Source organism: Sinohyriopsis cumingii, chromosome 16 (genome assembly GCF_028554795.1).
Source record: "Sinohyriopsis cumingii isolate HCF-2022 chromosome 16, ASM2855479v2, whole genome shotgun sequence".
Lineage (NCBI taxonomy): Eukaryota > Metazoa > Mollusca > Bivalvia > Unionida > Unionidae > Sinohyriopsis > Sinohyriopsis cumingii.
Window position 1 is genome coordinate 40546405 of NC_142976.1, and position 15616 is coordinate 40562020.

The window sequence follows — 15616 nt, forward strand, 5'->3', positions numbered from 1 at the left end:
ATCACCATTAAAAATCAGGAGGCAGGGTAAAAAGTCAGGATGTTAAAAAATAAGGTGTATTTATCATGATAAATATGTCTACTTTTGTTATTTCAGTCCATTGTATGTTGCTGATTTGACTTTCTGCAGAAGTTCATGATTCATTTGTCCAAGGGTGCCAAATTTGCTAACAAGAATAGCTTCCAGGGTTGATGCTGACAGGCTGGCTCTTTGGCTAGTTCTGTTTTTTCTGACCATTAGGAATGCTCTCAGCATTGCTGTTGCTGAGCGGTATTGAAAGTACTGATAGCATTACTCTCCCAAGGGATAGAAACAACAGTTGGCCAGAACCAGCCATTTTTTTCTCTGAGAGCAACCCATTGATGATCTGATCTTTCCACATTCAATTCCGCATCTAAATTGTAGATTTGATAAAGATGAAACTCTATGCAGATCATCAGTGTTGATGCCTTACATTTGGCTGGAAAAAACGGCCAGGTCATTAAACGATATTACAGATTGTTCAGACACATCTGCAATGCTTGCACTGTGTTTATTAATGTTATCTAGACCATCACATCGTATTGAGAGATGCTGTGAGCAGCATTGGCAGAGTGCATGATAGGCCCCACAAGTCAATGGACGAATGAAAGCAAACTGCTTCTCCCAATCACTCCTATATTTTGATCCCATTTCTTTTTCTTGGCTGGTGAAAATTCATCAATTACTTCCTTTTCTACTTATTTTTGCTTCTTGCTGAGAAACTTATTTATTACGTTGCTGTGATTTGATGATGGGGTCGGATAAAGAGAACCACACTGTGAAACAATCTCTTTGTATTGGTGGATGAAAACCGGAAATCAAGCCAGATATGGTAAAGTACAAAGAAATATACCAGACACAGAAAAACCTGATACAGGAACACAGAAATGGAAAATGATGTTTTTGAATATTAAAAAATATATGGATTCTGTTTTCTCAAGGAGTTGAAAAATCTTGATTTTTCTTCTTAAAAATCGAGGAATCAGGAGATAGGCCCAAAAATCAGTATTCTTTTTTCAGTAGGGTTGGCAGGTCTGGGTTAACTCCCTAAAGTAGTTCATAGAGAGTGGACCTGACTGTAATGACCAGGGGCTGAGATAAGAAAAGTAAGGTTAGCAAAATGCAAGATTTCTCTGTTGCATGGATGAAAATATGATGCCACAGAACATGTTACATCAATATATCATACAACTTGCCTGATATTTATATGTGTCAACAATGAAGTTATAAATGAGTAAAGGGAAAAAAATATTTGTTTTAAAAACTCTAGAAACTAATTAGTTTACTGCTATATAATAAACATGCATGAGTATGTGATAAGTTTCCTGATATCTTGGGTAGACATGCTTTTGACATGGCAAACAACTAATCCACTTGAGGTATGAGAGAGTACAGACAACAATCTATAATTACTAGCAATGATTTTCAGTTTGAAGAAGCACAAACAAATGCACTCAGGAGAGACCAACCTACCTGGAGTGGAGATGTTTGGCCCAGTCTTATCACCCTGGTGAACACCATCTGTCTCTATATGATGCTGCAGGGTCTTCCAGCAGGTGTCTTTAGTTGGATCCACAATACACACCTGTAAACACAAACTTAATAACATTTAAACCTTTCTTCACATTTAAATGACAACAAAATCCTTTATAAACAAGTTTCCCACAAATGCAAGTGAATCAAGGCTTCAGTGAAGCACCAAGATTAACAAATAAGTAGTAGCATGATGCATGTTGTAAAACTTTCAAAAATTAAAACAATACTTTTGTGGTTTCCTTGTGGTGGTTTAAATAGAACAAATTAGAGAGAGAGTGGGGCTTGTAAGTCTTCTAGCCCTGATTTGTGCATAGGCCAAAAAACTCTTGCTCATCACATTTTAACCAGCCAATGGTAAATACTGTTATACAATTAGTGACTTTTCATCATGGTTGTAAATACTTGTATCAAATGTCATTAAAATTAACTACAATAAACACTTTCACACAAGTCAAGTCCAACTGCAAGAAACACAACCCTTAATATGTCACTGCATAATGTGCCAGCAAATCAGGGTCAATGTTATTTTTTTCTCCTGATTACTCCTAAAATATTTTTGCATAGACCCAGATCTATGGGTGCATTATGCAACATCATGTCTGGGTATATGCAGCTTCAAGTTAGACTCAAGTCATGAGCATATGATAAGTTTCCAACACTGTTATTCCATTTCAATATTTATACAATACAATGTACTTGAGGAAGTTTTAACTGTATACCAAAATACATTGCACAAAGTTTTAAAAATACAGTTTTTTGGTAATACATGAAACAAGACGTCTATATGAACTGCAATATTGGATTCATATTAGAAAATTAAAAAACAAACGAACTCAAGAAATGCAAAAACAATGGGGAAAAAGAACCATTTTTATTCTTCTGCCCAGGCCCTGATAACTTTTGGTGACAAAACATTAATCTAAAAAGAAGTTGATTTATTTGTGGACCCCTCTCATGCTTTTAGCTAAATTAGCTACTAGCCTTTGAAGCATTCCCCTTGGTTTGAAAATTTATGATGGTGGTTTTTATGTTTCTATTGCCCTTAGAGGTCTATTTTTGTCAACTTTCAAAAAAATCAAACAGAATTTGGATCAGTAATGTATTTAGATACATTTTTGACCAGGGTTTCTCTATTTTCCTAACTTTTTGATAGGGTTGCACTCGTCTATGCTCCTTTTCTCAGGTCCCTTAACTTTCCTTGCCTTGGTCTAAAGAGTGAATTATAAATGGGTTGTACTCCCTTCCTCAGGCAAGTATACCTTTGTCTAGTTTCCTTCCCACTTTATTCCTTGTCAGTGATCTTTGCCAAGGATCTTTCTATAGCCCAGTCTGTATTACAAGTGTATTTGCTAAAATGTGTTGTTTTCCACTATTCCCTTGTATGTTTGTATGGACTGGCTTTTCATTGCTCAAATTTTCATTTGATCTTTTATTTATTTTATATGTTGTAAAATCTGTGTGTGCATAAAATTAATAATTTATGGTCTTAGTTTCAAGTCTTGAGCATTTCTTAGTTTTATTTTTTTTAAATCAAAATCGTTTGTAGCGAGACACCTTATGTGAGTTATAATATAACAAGGAAAATTCAATAATAGAAAATAATAATGAGAATTTTGTACTGTCGCCTGTATGTTGTACATCTATAAAAGGTGTCTCTTTTTATTTTTATTCCTCCAAATGCAAACTTCAAGGGAAACACCAATCTGTTCCTACTGAAGCAGCTGTGTGCTTGAAATTTTATTTACACAATGTATGTGGTCACAACTTGGAGTCAGTGTATAGAAGATTCTGCTAGGCCTGGGCCCCTACATTTGGAAATTTCATTTCAAGACATTTTTGGGGACAAAACTTGACTCTAATAAGAAGTTAAGATGGTTCAAGATGCATGTGTGAACAGACAAACAGTAAAAGATAAGCACTCCATTAATAAGTGAAGTATAATGCATATGTAGCCAGGTCATATAATTTAGTCATCTTTTCATTAGGTTGAGTTACATCTTTATCATTTATATAATATTCATTTTCAGCACATGAAATACATGGTGGTCATTATATCTGGTGAAGGAATAACCCAGGAAAACCCCCAAGAGAACTACTGACCCACAGGACACTACTGGCAATCTTTCTCACATACCCATGTTAGCCAAGGTGAGACTCAAACCAATATGAACAGAAGTGATGTTAGTGATGTGTAAAAGTGATCACTTCAGACTCACTCCGCCACCCAAAGCCAATACATGACAAATACATCTGGGCACTTTACTTAACAATGTTGGTAGTGAGATGTAACTGTTATGCAAACTAGAGCTGTCAGTAAGTGAGAGCTTACAGAACATCACCCTCAAGATGTGAAGAATAAATTTGTTACAAAAAATGGGGAGATAACTCTAAAGAACTAAAAAGGGAAAGCTGAACCTTGCATGGCACACAAACTCTTGTCCCGATAGAAAAGCATATGAAGCATCACTCGGTTCTGGAGATATTAATGGAAAAGACTAGTGGACACCATTTGTTATAAAAAATGCTAGTCTGAAAGACTCCATATTTTACATGACACAATGTCTATTTTTTATACAAAAGCATGCCAAGTTTCATGAAGATGTCTCAAAGTGTTCAGGACAAATTAGGTAAACAAGTGTTAGCCAGTATAAACTTGCATCCTAGCCTCTGCATTCCCAGATGGGGATGAAGCCATTAAATGAGTCTGTGTGTCATTTCATCATTATGTGCAATATTGAGGGTAGTATAATGTTTTAGTAAATACAGGTTTTGGATATTTCACCAACTGAAATTCAGCAAAATGAGAAGCCATTGAGGATATAAACCCAAAATGAAAAATACTTACACAATGGTGAACTGTTTCAGGCACTGAATCCTGTCCCTTTAGATCTATCCAGGTTGGGAAGTACATCAGTTTCTCCTGTAAAATAAACAAAATTCCTTTGTGAATAAAAATATTAAAAACAATAAGGATGCAAATAAACTCATCTAATCTGTTAATCATGTGATAAAGTAATGATATTAACATACAAGGTCCAACAATAAAACAAATGTTTTTGACACAAGAGTAACAGTAAGGTTTGATACGCGTGCATATGTGCATAACACCCACACACATTCCATCTGCGGAATATTATTTTATAAGTGTTACTTTAAAGCATATGTTAACTGGCACAAAGGAATCTTTCAAACTAATACACATCTAAGTTATATATTTACAACAAGCTTTAAAATGCAGTACAAAATTCTCTGTCATTGCCTTCGACCTTGAACCTGATACCATGGATATAAAATCATCCAACCTTGCCAATCTGAATATATACACATGTACTAAGTTTGATCAAATCTGTAATGAATTTGCTTTGAAATAGCTTTTAAGTGGCTTCATTAAAAGCATTCTTTGAAATATATCTATAAAATGTGTTGGATAAAAATTTGTTTGTGTTGCCATGCCCATCATCCAGTACAGTTACAAACCTTTGACCCTAAAATCAGGTTCAGAGTGATGGCTATCAACTTGTTCATTGGAATGCAACTAAATACAAAGTCTAGTAAAAATTGCATTTGTACATAAACTCCCTAAAAAAGTGTGGATATACTGGTAGTCAGATCTACAACATTTTCAGTCAGTGTGTTTGTATGTTTTGGAAATTTTTAATGTAGCTTTAACTATTTTTCAGTCATATCACAATGACGTATGCAGTGTAACAGTTTACAGTGATGTCTAGCACAGGGACTGCATGCCAAAGACATGTAGCATCTAGTCCCACCCAGTCACATTAGCCTGATACCAGGTCCACTAGTCTGAACACTAACCTCTTAATGCTGAGCTCCAAGTGAGACAGCTGCTAGTACCATTTTTTTAAAGTCTTTTGTTTTACTTGGCTAGGGATCGAACCTGCAACCTCCTGCATCTGAGGTGGACACTCTAACCTAGAGGCCACTGGATAGGTCCCATTTTCAGTCAGAACAAATTAAATATTACAAGTGTTGAGTGAAAACACCTTACAAATGCCACCATTCATGCTGGAAGAGTAGTGATGACATGATTTCCTCCACAGCCACCACAGTGCAATGATGGAGGTCAAACAAGCACCATATTAATTCACAACAAGCTACATAATGGTATAATATGTTAATTTAAACCCATGTCTATACAACTATTAGTTCAGGAAAAGTAACTGAACAATGATTTCCAATATGGCTGTCAGGACAGCCATTTTGAAGGTTAGATCAGCAACCTTTTTATTACTGGAACACCAACAAATTGCAAGTAATGTATTTTTTGTGATTTAAATGTTGATATGTCCATTAATTCAGGAGAATCAAATCTTGCATGATTTTCAAATTGTGATAAATAACTCTGGCATCATTTTCATATAGGACTGACTACACTTTGAAGAAGCCTTCAAGTGAAAACCCCATCAATACAACAATCTCTTCATGAGAAGCAGTAATAACAGGATTTTCAAGATGGCTGCCATTCATTTGTGCCACTTTTGTTTAGGACCCAGAAACATATCATGCAAAGTCTTCTAGTGAAAGAAACCCCATATTTATGTGACCAATCGTTTTAGAGAAGCAGCTATAACATAATTTTCATGATGTCTACCAAGGTGGCCATATTGGATATCTACTGGGACCATTCTGAGAGCAGCCACATCATAAGGAGTATTGTACTTAAACTCCATTTCATTCAAACTATCAATTGCTAAGTAGCTATAATACAATTTTTCAAGATGTCCACCATGACCATGAAAATGGAGGTCTAATTAGTACCATCTTCATTTCAGACCAACTAGACACTATAAGAAGCCTTTGGCGAAATCTCCATATCCATATGAATATCCATCCAGGAGGAATAGTGATAAAAGACTTTTATGAATGCCACATTGGTGACCATACTGGATGTTCAATTGGTACCATTTTCCTATAAATGCAAAAAGACATCATCGGAATTCTTTAAAGATAACTCAGTGTTGACATGACATGCTGTTCAGGAGGAAAGGCTGTAACAAGATTTCAAAATGGTCACTAGTGAACCAATATTGGGTGCAAGAACAGGACAATTTTCATTTAGGACCATCCATGCAGCATGAAAGTCTTTTTGTGAATCTCCATGTCAATCCATTTAGGAAGAATAGTGATAATATGATTTTCCCGATGGCCATGTTGTGCCAATTTTGGATGTCCCTGGGGCACCATTTGGACCAACCAAGCATCATAAGAAGTCTCTTAGTGAACAAGAAGCCCAAGTGGGCCTGATACCATTCAACGAGATAAGTTACATGTATTAGCCTGTGAAAGCACATATGTACCTGTATTGAAATTATAGAATGGCAGGAAAAATTTGGAGCACTCGGGTGTTAAATAGTCTATTAATCCTTAAATCAAAAAAAGGGTCTGGTTTCATTATAAAAAGAACTGGATTAGGCATTAGGAATATGATTTCCTTTCCACTCATTTTTTTAATTCTATTTACTTAAAGTGAAACCATGGGCTCTAAGACCTAATTTATTCCTTTGAGAAAATGCATCATTAAAAATCAACAGTACAGTATAAAATATTAGACAGATTTTCTCTGTATAATTATCTAAATAAATTGCATTTGATATGATTTGCTGTAAATCTGGACTGACCACAATTATTGCACAGCACATAAATGAAGTCATTACTGAATCATGCTTTTTAGTCTACATCCAACAGGCACTAAACAAATATTGGAAGAAACAGTGAACATCTCACTGAGCATGATGTATGATACTGTTGCCTATGAATGAAATTTTTGTAATTGTTTCCTTTCCAGCTTTAATTCACAAAAATCTGAGTACTCCTTTTTATTTTTCTGTGTTGATTAGTAACACTTTTCTAGAAGCTTATTCTCCCCTCAAACATGCATCACTTTCTGGACACCATTTTTAAAACTTCTATAATCAACAGTTTGATCATGCAGACATTTCACACATACAAACAGGGGCTGTTTAAAGTGTCTGGGGTGCTTTTGTAAAGTTAGTCTGGTTCCCTGACTAATTTTACTAATTCTAAGATGAAACTCGGATCCAAATAAAACACGGATGAACCAATTACCCAGACTTTTCAGCAACAATAATTTTACCATACTTTTTGCTAGTATGCCGTAAGTCCATATTTCAAGGGTAATTTCAGAAGACTTACAGCAAAATCGTAAGAGTTGACAAGTCTGGAGCAGGTTGTACTATTTTGTTTCTAAGCAACAAACAAGAAAGAAGTTCTAGCTATCTGCAAATGTAAGATGCAAGAAACCCCACATATGCATTCCACTTGCTATTCTACTGCAAGGATGTAGTAATTATCTGGTTATTTAAGTACTTTCTTTATAATCAACATATTCCCTGCTCACATGAAAGATGAGCTCAACCTGTTCTGGTTTATTTAATAATAATAATAATAGTAATGACTTTATTTAAAGATGGTAAAACAATTAGCTAAGTACTAATCTACCTTGAGGCCCTCATACAAAGGATTTATTTTAGCTGCATCTCTGAAGCCACTATTTCGCTCTTGTGAGGATATATCTCCACAGATTAATAAGACTTGATTAATATAATTAGACATGTAAGGGACACTTACAGCCATTTTCTTGACATCAAAAGAGTGCAGAGTGGCAGAGCAGACAATCATCTGGAGTCTCTTTCCATCATTTGTAACCTTAGGGATCTGCTGATGTAGGCGATTGATCAGATCACCATAGCCTTGAGAAAGCAGGCCATCCTGCAGTAACAATATTATGATTAATAAATAAAGTAATTACCCATTCAATGCAAACTAAGTAGATCCAAAATTGCAACCACTTGCTGTACCTGCAGATTATAATCTTCATTGTTCATTCAACTAATGATATAAAAAGAACAAAGACCCAGATCTGCCACTACATCATTCAATGTGAGATCTATGTCTCTGTTGTTCATAGCTTAATGCACATTTATGCAAATGCTGAAGATATTTATTATCTACTTTTATTTCAAACATGCATATAGCAACCATAACTTGTCTCAATAAAATAGTTTCTATTGTAATGCACTATAATAAAACATGGACTGTGTTTATGGCAAGTCAGAATTAATGCTTAAAATTAAATTATTTCTATAATTTTAATGCAGTAATGCATACAAATATGTAATGTGTTTTTGTGCATAAAATGTGCAAATACTTCATCACTATTTTGTATGACTTAGCAAGGGTGGGGTGGGTGGAACCAAAACTAACTTTCCACTATATAACCAGGATTGTGCCAAGCACTCCAAAACCAAGTACATACATACATGCTACAGTGATACTTTTAAAAATCAAAAATCCTCAGGACCACATTTAATTTTCAGTTTTGAGAGTTTTTCAGTCTAATGAGAACATCACTGATGTGAAAAGTGTCTTGTTATGTCTATGTAAGTACGTAAGCACATCATCATCAACAGCGGCCTTAAAGTTTAAGACAACAAAAAGAATAGTAAATGCTTGAAACAAAAATGATAATGTTTTATCACATGATGAGAGAGAGAGAGAGAGAGAGAGAGAGAGCATGAGAATTCCGGCTAGAGAGAAGATGTAATTATGAGAGAACATGTCCATGTCTAACAATTAAAAAAACTCTTTGTTTTTCTTACATTTGATGAAAAATTAGCAGAATAATGTATGTCCCTTCCAAGTACTATTTTCTCTGCATCCCTCAGTAAAGTATCAAAAGCAAGACCACAGGCCTAATTATTAAAGTCAAGACATTTAATGTTTCAAAGAAGTTACACTGATCATTGATAGAATGGGATAACAATAACTATGATTATATAATAAGCAGATAAACATAACCTTGCTTACTTGGCTTATTTACATGCATTTAGTTATCACCAATTTACCTTACAAGCTGTCACTCGATTAATGTGCAAAACCTTCAGACTAGCCAAAGTCTGTCAGCTCGTGCATTTTGATCTCTGATTTACAATCAAGTAAAAGCCTTCTGGAATAATAAGAATGGGTTAAAAGGTATGCAAAATCCTACCTGTACATGATCTAGCAGTCATGACAGTATGTCAGGTCAACTCATTTCAACTGAACACTGTTATAGGTATTATTATATTGGTAACATAATTAAAGTCTCTAACATTAGTCATCTGCCTATCCAACTAATTTCCAAATGTGATTGCAAGGTAAGCAAGCCCAGTGGTAGCCATGCATGAAAAACTTTGTTTTTCTTGAAAACAAAGGTAATTTATACTAAAAAGCAACAACTTCAGTAGAAGAAGCATTTTATTTACGATCCTTCTAAACATAAATATAAAATGAGTATTATATACCATTTAACAGACACCTCCACCCACCTCATCTTCTCATTGTCAATGTCTAGCCAAAACATCATCATCTTCTTAAATTTTCAGATGTCCCTAGTCAACTCGCACCCTCACTTATACTACAGTCTTGTGTTTTTGGACCATGCTGTACTCAAGTTATCAAGGGAGAAGTGTAATTTGCATTGTGAATTTAAATTTGTATTTTATTTTAAGGATTTTACACTTTATGCCTTTATCTTTGTTTTAATTGCCTTTTTTGGATGCCGAAATCGCTTACATGGTTCTATGTAGCTAACACATATCTACCTACCTACCAATCTACCTATTCACTTGCTTATAATGGAACTCATCCACGACTTTTATGATATGTACCTATTTAATCTGGATGAGAAATATAGTCTCTAGACAGGTAACAAGCTCAGCCAATCAGCTGCAAGATTATTTCAACAATATCTGCAGATTTCATGCCTTGTAGAACCTGACTAAAAGGATGATCTCATAGACTTATTTACCAATTTAGAGCAAAATTCAATTAAAATTAGGTCTCCAAAGAGGCAACAAACTCTTACAATCAGATAAAAAAATTATCTGACAAACATTTGTGTTGGATCTTGAGCACATGATCATGGGTTTGTTACAACTTATTTCCCTATGTCCACCAAATCTTGACTTGGTGTGCCTCTGGGTATATGGGTTTCCTGCAATTTGTTCTCCATGTCCACCAAATCTGGGTATGCTTTGACAACAGTGTACAGAGTGCATTGATTTCACTCATTATCCAACTCATCTGAGATCTTGATGATATAAACCCATGGTATTATCAAAATTGAATTATAAATATGGACTCCAGCATGGTAATATGCAAATGTTGATGGATGCTAGCAGAGATCATGTGACTCAATTCCTAGTCCATGTCTCTGGTGTTATACTGCTGATATAAGATAATAATATGAAGAACACGTATGTGTGGAGAACATTCCATTGGTTCTTCAGAATGAAAGCTAATAAATGAGGTATAAACAATCAATGTTCTCCTGTGTTTAATACTTACAGCTTCATCAAGGACAAAGAAACGAATTTGATGGAGAAGTAATTTCCCAGTAGAAATTAAGTCTTCCAGTCTTCCTGGTGTCCCCACTACTATGTCCACCTATAACAACAATGCATAGCGATCAAAACATTTTGACAAAATCAGAAAGGTAAATCCATGACTACCTGTCATACTTTTTCATGAAGATTTTGGTCTAAAAATACAGGGCAAACAGTACTGAGATTCATAAAAATAGAGTTAATAAACATTCTACTTAATAAACAACCTGAAAGCTATACATGAATTTACCTGAGTGTTGGCCAAGTTTAAAACTTACAAGTTGAATAATCTCTTACGCCATATGCTGACTGCAGCAAGTGGAATATTGCATTACATAACAACATTAAATGACAAGCTGAATAATTGTTATGTCTCCTGTGGATAAGTTGAGATTTGATTATTAACACAACTCTTTCGATTATTTACATAACTCCATCCTCTTTGCATTAATGAAATCAATCTGCAAGGTAAGACTGCCATGTTTTCACATGTAAATGAGATCATTTCCTGTTAACCCTGCAAACATTTACCAATCCAGCCTTCTGTTTGAAAACTAAATGAAGCACATGATGTAGCTTTGTATTCAAAATTAATCCAAATAAGCATTCCACAACTTCTGATGCCAGAAGCAAACAGAAAGCTAAATATAACATGTGATCTACAGTGATTTCCTACAATGAGGGTAGCACTGGTGCAATAGCCAACTTCCTGAAACATAGACACAAGTCTCTCAAAAGTGAGCACATCATCAATGGCAAAACCACGAAGTATCATTCAATGGAAGATTAGTAAACAGGTAAATAGTGTTAACAAGTAATCTGATTTATCATAGAAAAAGAGTTTTTAGGACAGCACACGATCAATGGCAAAATCACAAAGTATTATTCTCTGTTTGGCCAAAATTCCAATGGAAGATTGGTAAAGAGGCAAATAGTGTTAACATGTAATCTGATTTATCATAGAATTTTTTTTAATAGGATTTAGTTAACAAGAATTTACTTTTCCTATCAACATCCTTATTTAAAACAGGTTGTATCTACCACAAGTTGCCAGGTCTGGAATGCATGTAAATTAATCATGTCTAAACAGAATTGCTTCATGTTCCCATGGTTCTAATGTGATATGATGTGATTTGGATTTTTAATGTAGCTTTAACAATTTTTCAGTCAAATAGCTACGATGTCTGCAATGTGGCAGTTTTTTAGTGATGTCTAGCACTGGGGCATCATGCTGCAGACATGTAGCATCATGTCCCACCCAGTTACATTATCCTGACACTTTGCCAACCAGTCCTAACACTAACCTCTTAATGCTGAACGCCACCTATGGTTGTATACATGCCTGCAATTTTTGGTAAACATAACAAACTAACAGCGAAAGTACTTATTATTATAAATTAGTTTTAGATTTAATTAACAAGACTATTTTTCCTGTAAAATATCCCTAATGAAAACAACTAGCATCCAGTACAAAGTGACAGTTCTAGCATGCAAGTGAATTAATCATGTATGTAAAACATTATATTATGACAGTGATATCTATAACCATTGTGCAATGAATCCACCTACCCCACTCTCTAATGCATCCACTTGGTCCTTCACGTTTGCACCACCAATCACCAACAAACTCCTGCAATATGAACGCATATTGGAAATAAAATTAAAATTTTAGTTCTCTTCACAAACATGCACACCTAATTCTGTTTATTTTTTTATTCTCAATACTCCCTGTGGTGGCATCAAATAGTCTCAGAGACAAAGAAATAATAAATCTCAGGTAAAACCTTATTATGATGGGTCACCAGCTAGGGGCTTAACCTAGAACCAAACAGATACAATGCACCATATATATATATTCTTATAAGTTGGGTCCAACTGCAAACTGCAAAGACACAGATCTGGCTCTATCCCATTTGTTAGGATTAATCAGTAGAACAAACGAAACAGACCCTGATCCACTGATGCAGTATGCAATGGTAGATCAGGGTTTGATTGTTTGCATTTGGACTTTTAAGTGGGTATATATGGTAAGTATGCTAATCACTGATTTTTATGAACTCATGTAGATTAAAACCTCCTGCCTTAGATGTCCTCTTTGATCTTTGGCTTCTTCATCTACATGTAAGCTTGTTCATAAAATCATGTGTATTGCTATTGAACCGTCATGTTAATCTTTTGTTTGACATGCCTTAGAAAAGAAAAAAATTCAGAATGCACTGAATTTCAGACTGGTTCGAGATGAATTTTATTTCAACAAATATCAAATTATGTTTATGACCAAAAACAGTATACTGAAACAGCTTTATAGAAGATAAGGTTTATGCTTGTAAAACATATATGCCCCCACTGCAAACAAACGATCAAAGTAAAATAAATTCCAATACTTAAAGTAAAAACTTGTATCTCAAGGCCACAATCGAAGTATTGCTGTAAAATGTGTGACTTTGACCCCCAAGTCAATAGCTACAGCATGTCACAATGATTTGTCTTTGCTTCATAGTGATTCATGCAATGTTTGAACAAATGCCATCCAAGTATGTAGGAAATATAAGCCAATGAAAAGCTTGAACCAAAATGGTAACGTACAATGTCCTATGACTGTAACCATATACCCATGGTCAAAGAAGTCAAGCGTGTCACAGAAAGAATCAACTTAGCTTCACAATGATTCATTCCAAGCACAAACAAATCAATCAAGTGTTAATAAATAAAAACAAACAAGCAAGAGTCACTTGAAAGGAATGATGATGTAATGTGCAAATATTATTTCCAGGATCTCAAGACAAAATCATTTATTTTTATAACTGCTGCATATTGATATCATCTCTGATATTCTTGAGATAAAAGATCTCAAATTAACCACTGTAGGAGCCATATTTGCTACAAGTTGGGCACCTTTTTCATTTCGGGCAAACCAGACACCATTGGAAAAAATTTGGAGAAAATTCCCACGTTGATATGTTCAGGAGAATTAGTGACAAATGTTAAATTCGTTCATTGTTGAAGCCATATTTCATGTCACATGGACATCATTTTCATTCAAGACCAATTCAATATAACTAGTATTCTAACAATAATAATAATAATAATGAAGACTTTGTATAGTGCCTAATCTTTAGAAGCTCTAAGCGCTTTACAACATTAGACAACACATATAAGATAAAAAAGATATAATGATATGATTACAAAAACAAACAAGAAATTAGAAAACATAAAAAAAACATGCTGAGAATATTTAAGGTAGGAAACATTACTAGGTCTTTAAGTTTGTTCTTGCAGTCGAAATTATAATGAAAAAGCTGCTTCAATATGAATTTCCATTTAGGGGGAGTAGAAATAATAAGATTTTTAAAATGACTGCCATGGTGGCCTTAATGAATGTCAGAGAGACACCAATTTCTTTTTGTACCAACTAGACATCTAAAGTGTTCTGGTGAAGGGTAGTGATAAGATTTTCAAGATGGCCACTGTGCTGGCGATATCAGACACGATTCCCACACTTTTTCAAGGTTCACATTTGAATATTACTGAATGTCATCAAAAAACATTTTAGTTTAAAAAACATGAATTTTTTTAAAGTCAAAAGATATTTCCATTTCAAATCTCTCCCAAAGCATCTGAGTCAGATATAAGATCATGCACTAAACCACAAAATGTATCACAAGAAACAAGTTTGACTATGGTATACAGTATTCATAAAAATTGTAGTCATTTCAATTGACAGAATAAAACTTCTAACTTGACTTTGCTGCCCTGCATTATGCTGGTATGATGAAATGATAAACATAAATTAGTTTTGTTTCATTTAAACTTTTAATTATAAAGAAATCAGAATAATCAGTTGTAAATCAAGATAGGAATCTATATGCATTTTATACAAAGTAAACATTTCCCATTACAGTATAAAAAAATAAATAAATGAAAAGTATTAGACAAAGTATACATCATACAAAGTCATCTTGTGAAAATACCATGTCAGTGACTTTTCCATTCCGAAGGAGAACCAAAAACAAGATTTTGAAGATGGCTACTGTGGTGCCATATTAGATCAGGACCACTGAAGATGGCTACTGTGGTACCATGTTAGATCAGGACCATTTTCATCAAGGACCAACTAATCATAAGAAGTCTTATTATATGCTCATTGTTTTCTCCACTGACTTTGCATTGTCAGAATCATTCAGTATTTTACGATACTAAACTCGTGTGCAACCTCATATAGCACTCATAAAGGAACAACTTTCTATTGTAAATAAACAATGAACACAGATGGCCAGCACTTTTTGTAAACAAATCGTGTACACTCACATAGTAGGCGGTTTACATTTTGGTTGATTACATTTGTTTCTGAAGGAACTAAAACAGATGTTTTGTGGACTGCCACATATGAAGCCAGTCCATCACCACGAAATTTCATAGAATCAACAAAAATACAAAATTCTGTTCATTCCAGATCAAATGGAAAAGTTGTTGCAATGCGCATTCATTCACAATATGAATCTAAATTTCAATTTTAAGTGGACCAAAATGCCATTTTCTTTTAAAAGTTATGTCTGGCATGCGACTAAGTTCAAATTTATCTGGGCATTATGTGTGCATTAATAATGTTGTTGTTGTGTAATGATGAATCTGCACTTGTGTATTTAGTTTGG

General features: G+C 34.4%; 1 protein-coding gene across 1 annotated transcript in view; it reads right to left on the minus strand.

Moving 5' to 3' along the window:
- The window catches only part of LOC149780279 (ATP-dependent RNA helicase DDX1-like), a 339496-nt gene that overhangs the window by 268910 nt on the left and 54970 nt on the right, over positions 1 to 15616 (minus strand). The window contains exons 16-20 of the mRNA XM_089937077.1: positions 12534 to 12594; positions 10927 to 11025; positions 8167 to 8307; positions 4403 to 4477; positions 1495 to 1606 (exon numbers count right to left, since the gene is read on the minus strand). Coding sequence (XP_089793203.1) covers positions 1495 to 1606; positions 4403 to 4477; positions 8167 to 8307; positions 10927 to 11025; positions 12534 to 12594 — 488 coding nt within the window. The remainder of the gene's footprint in view (positions 1 to 1494; positions 1607 to 4402; positions 4478 to 8166; positions 8308 to 10926; positions 11026 to 12533; positions 12595 to 15616) is intronic.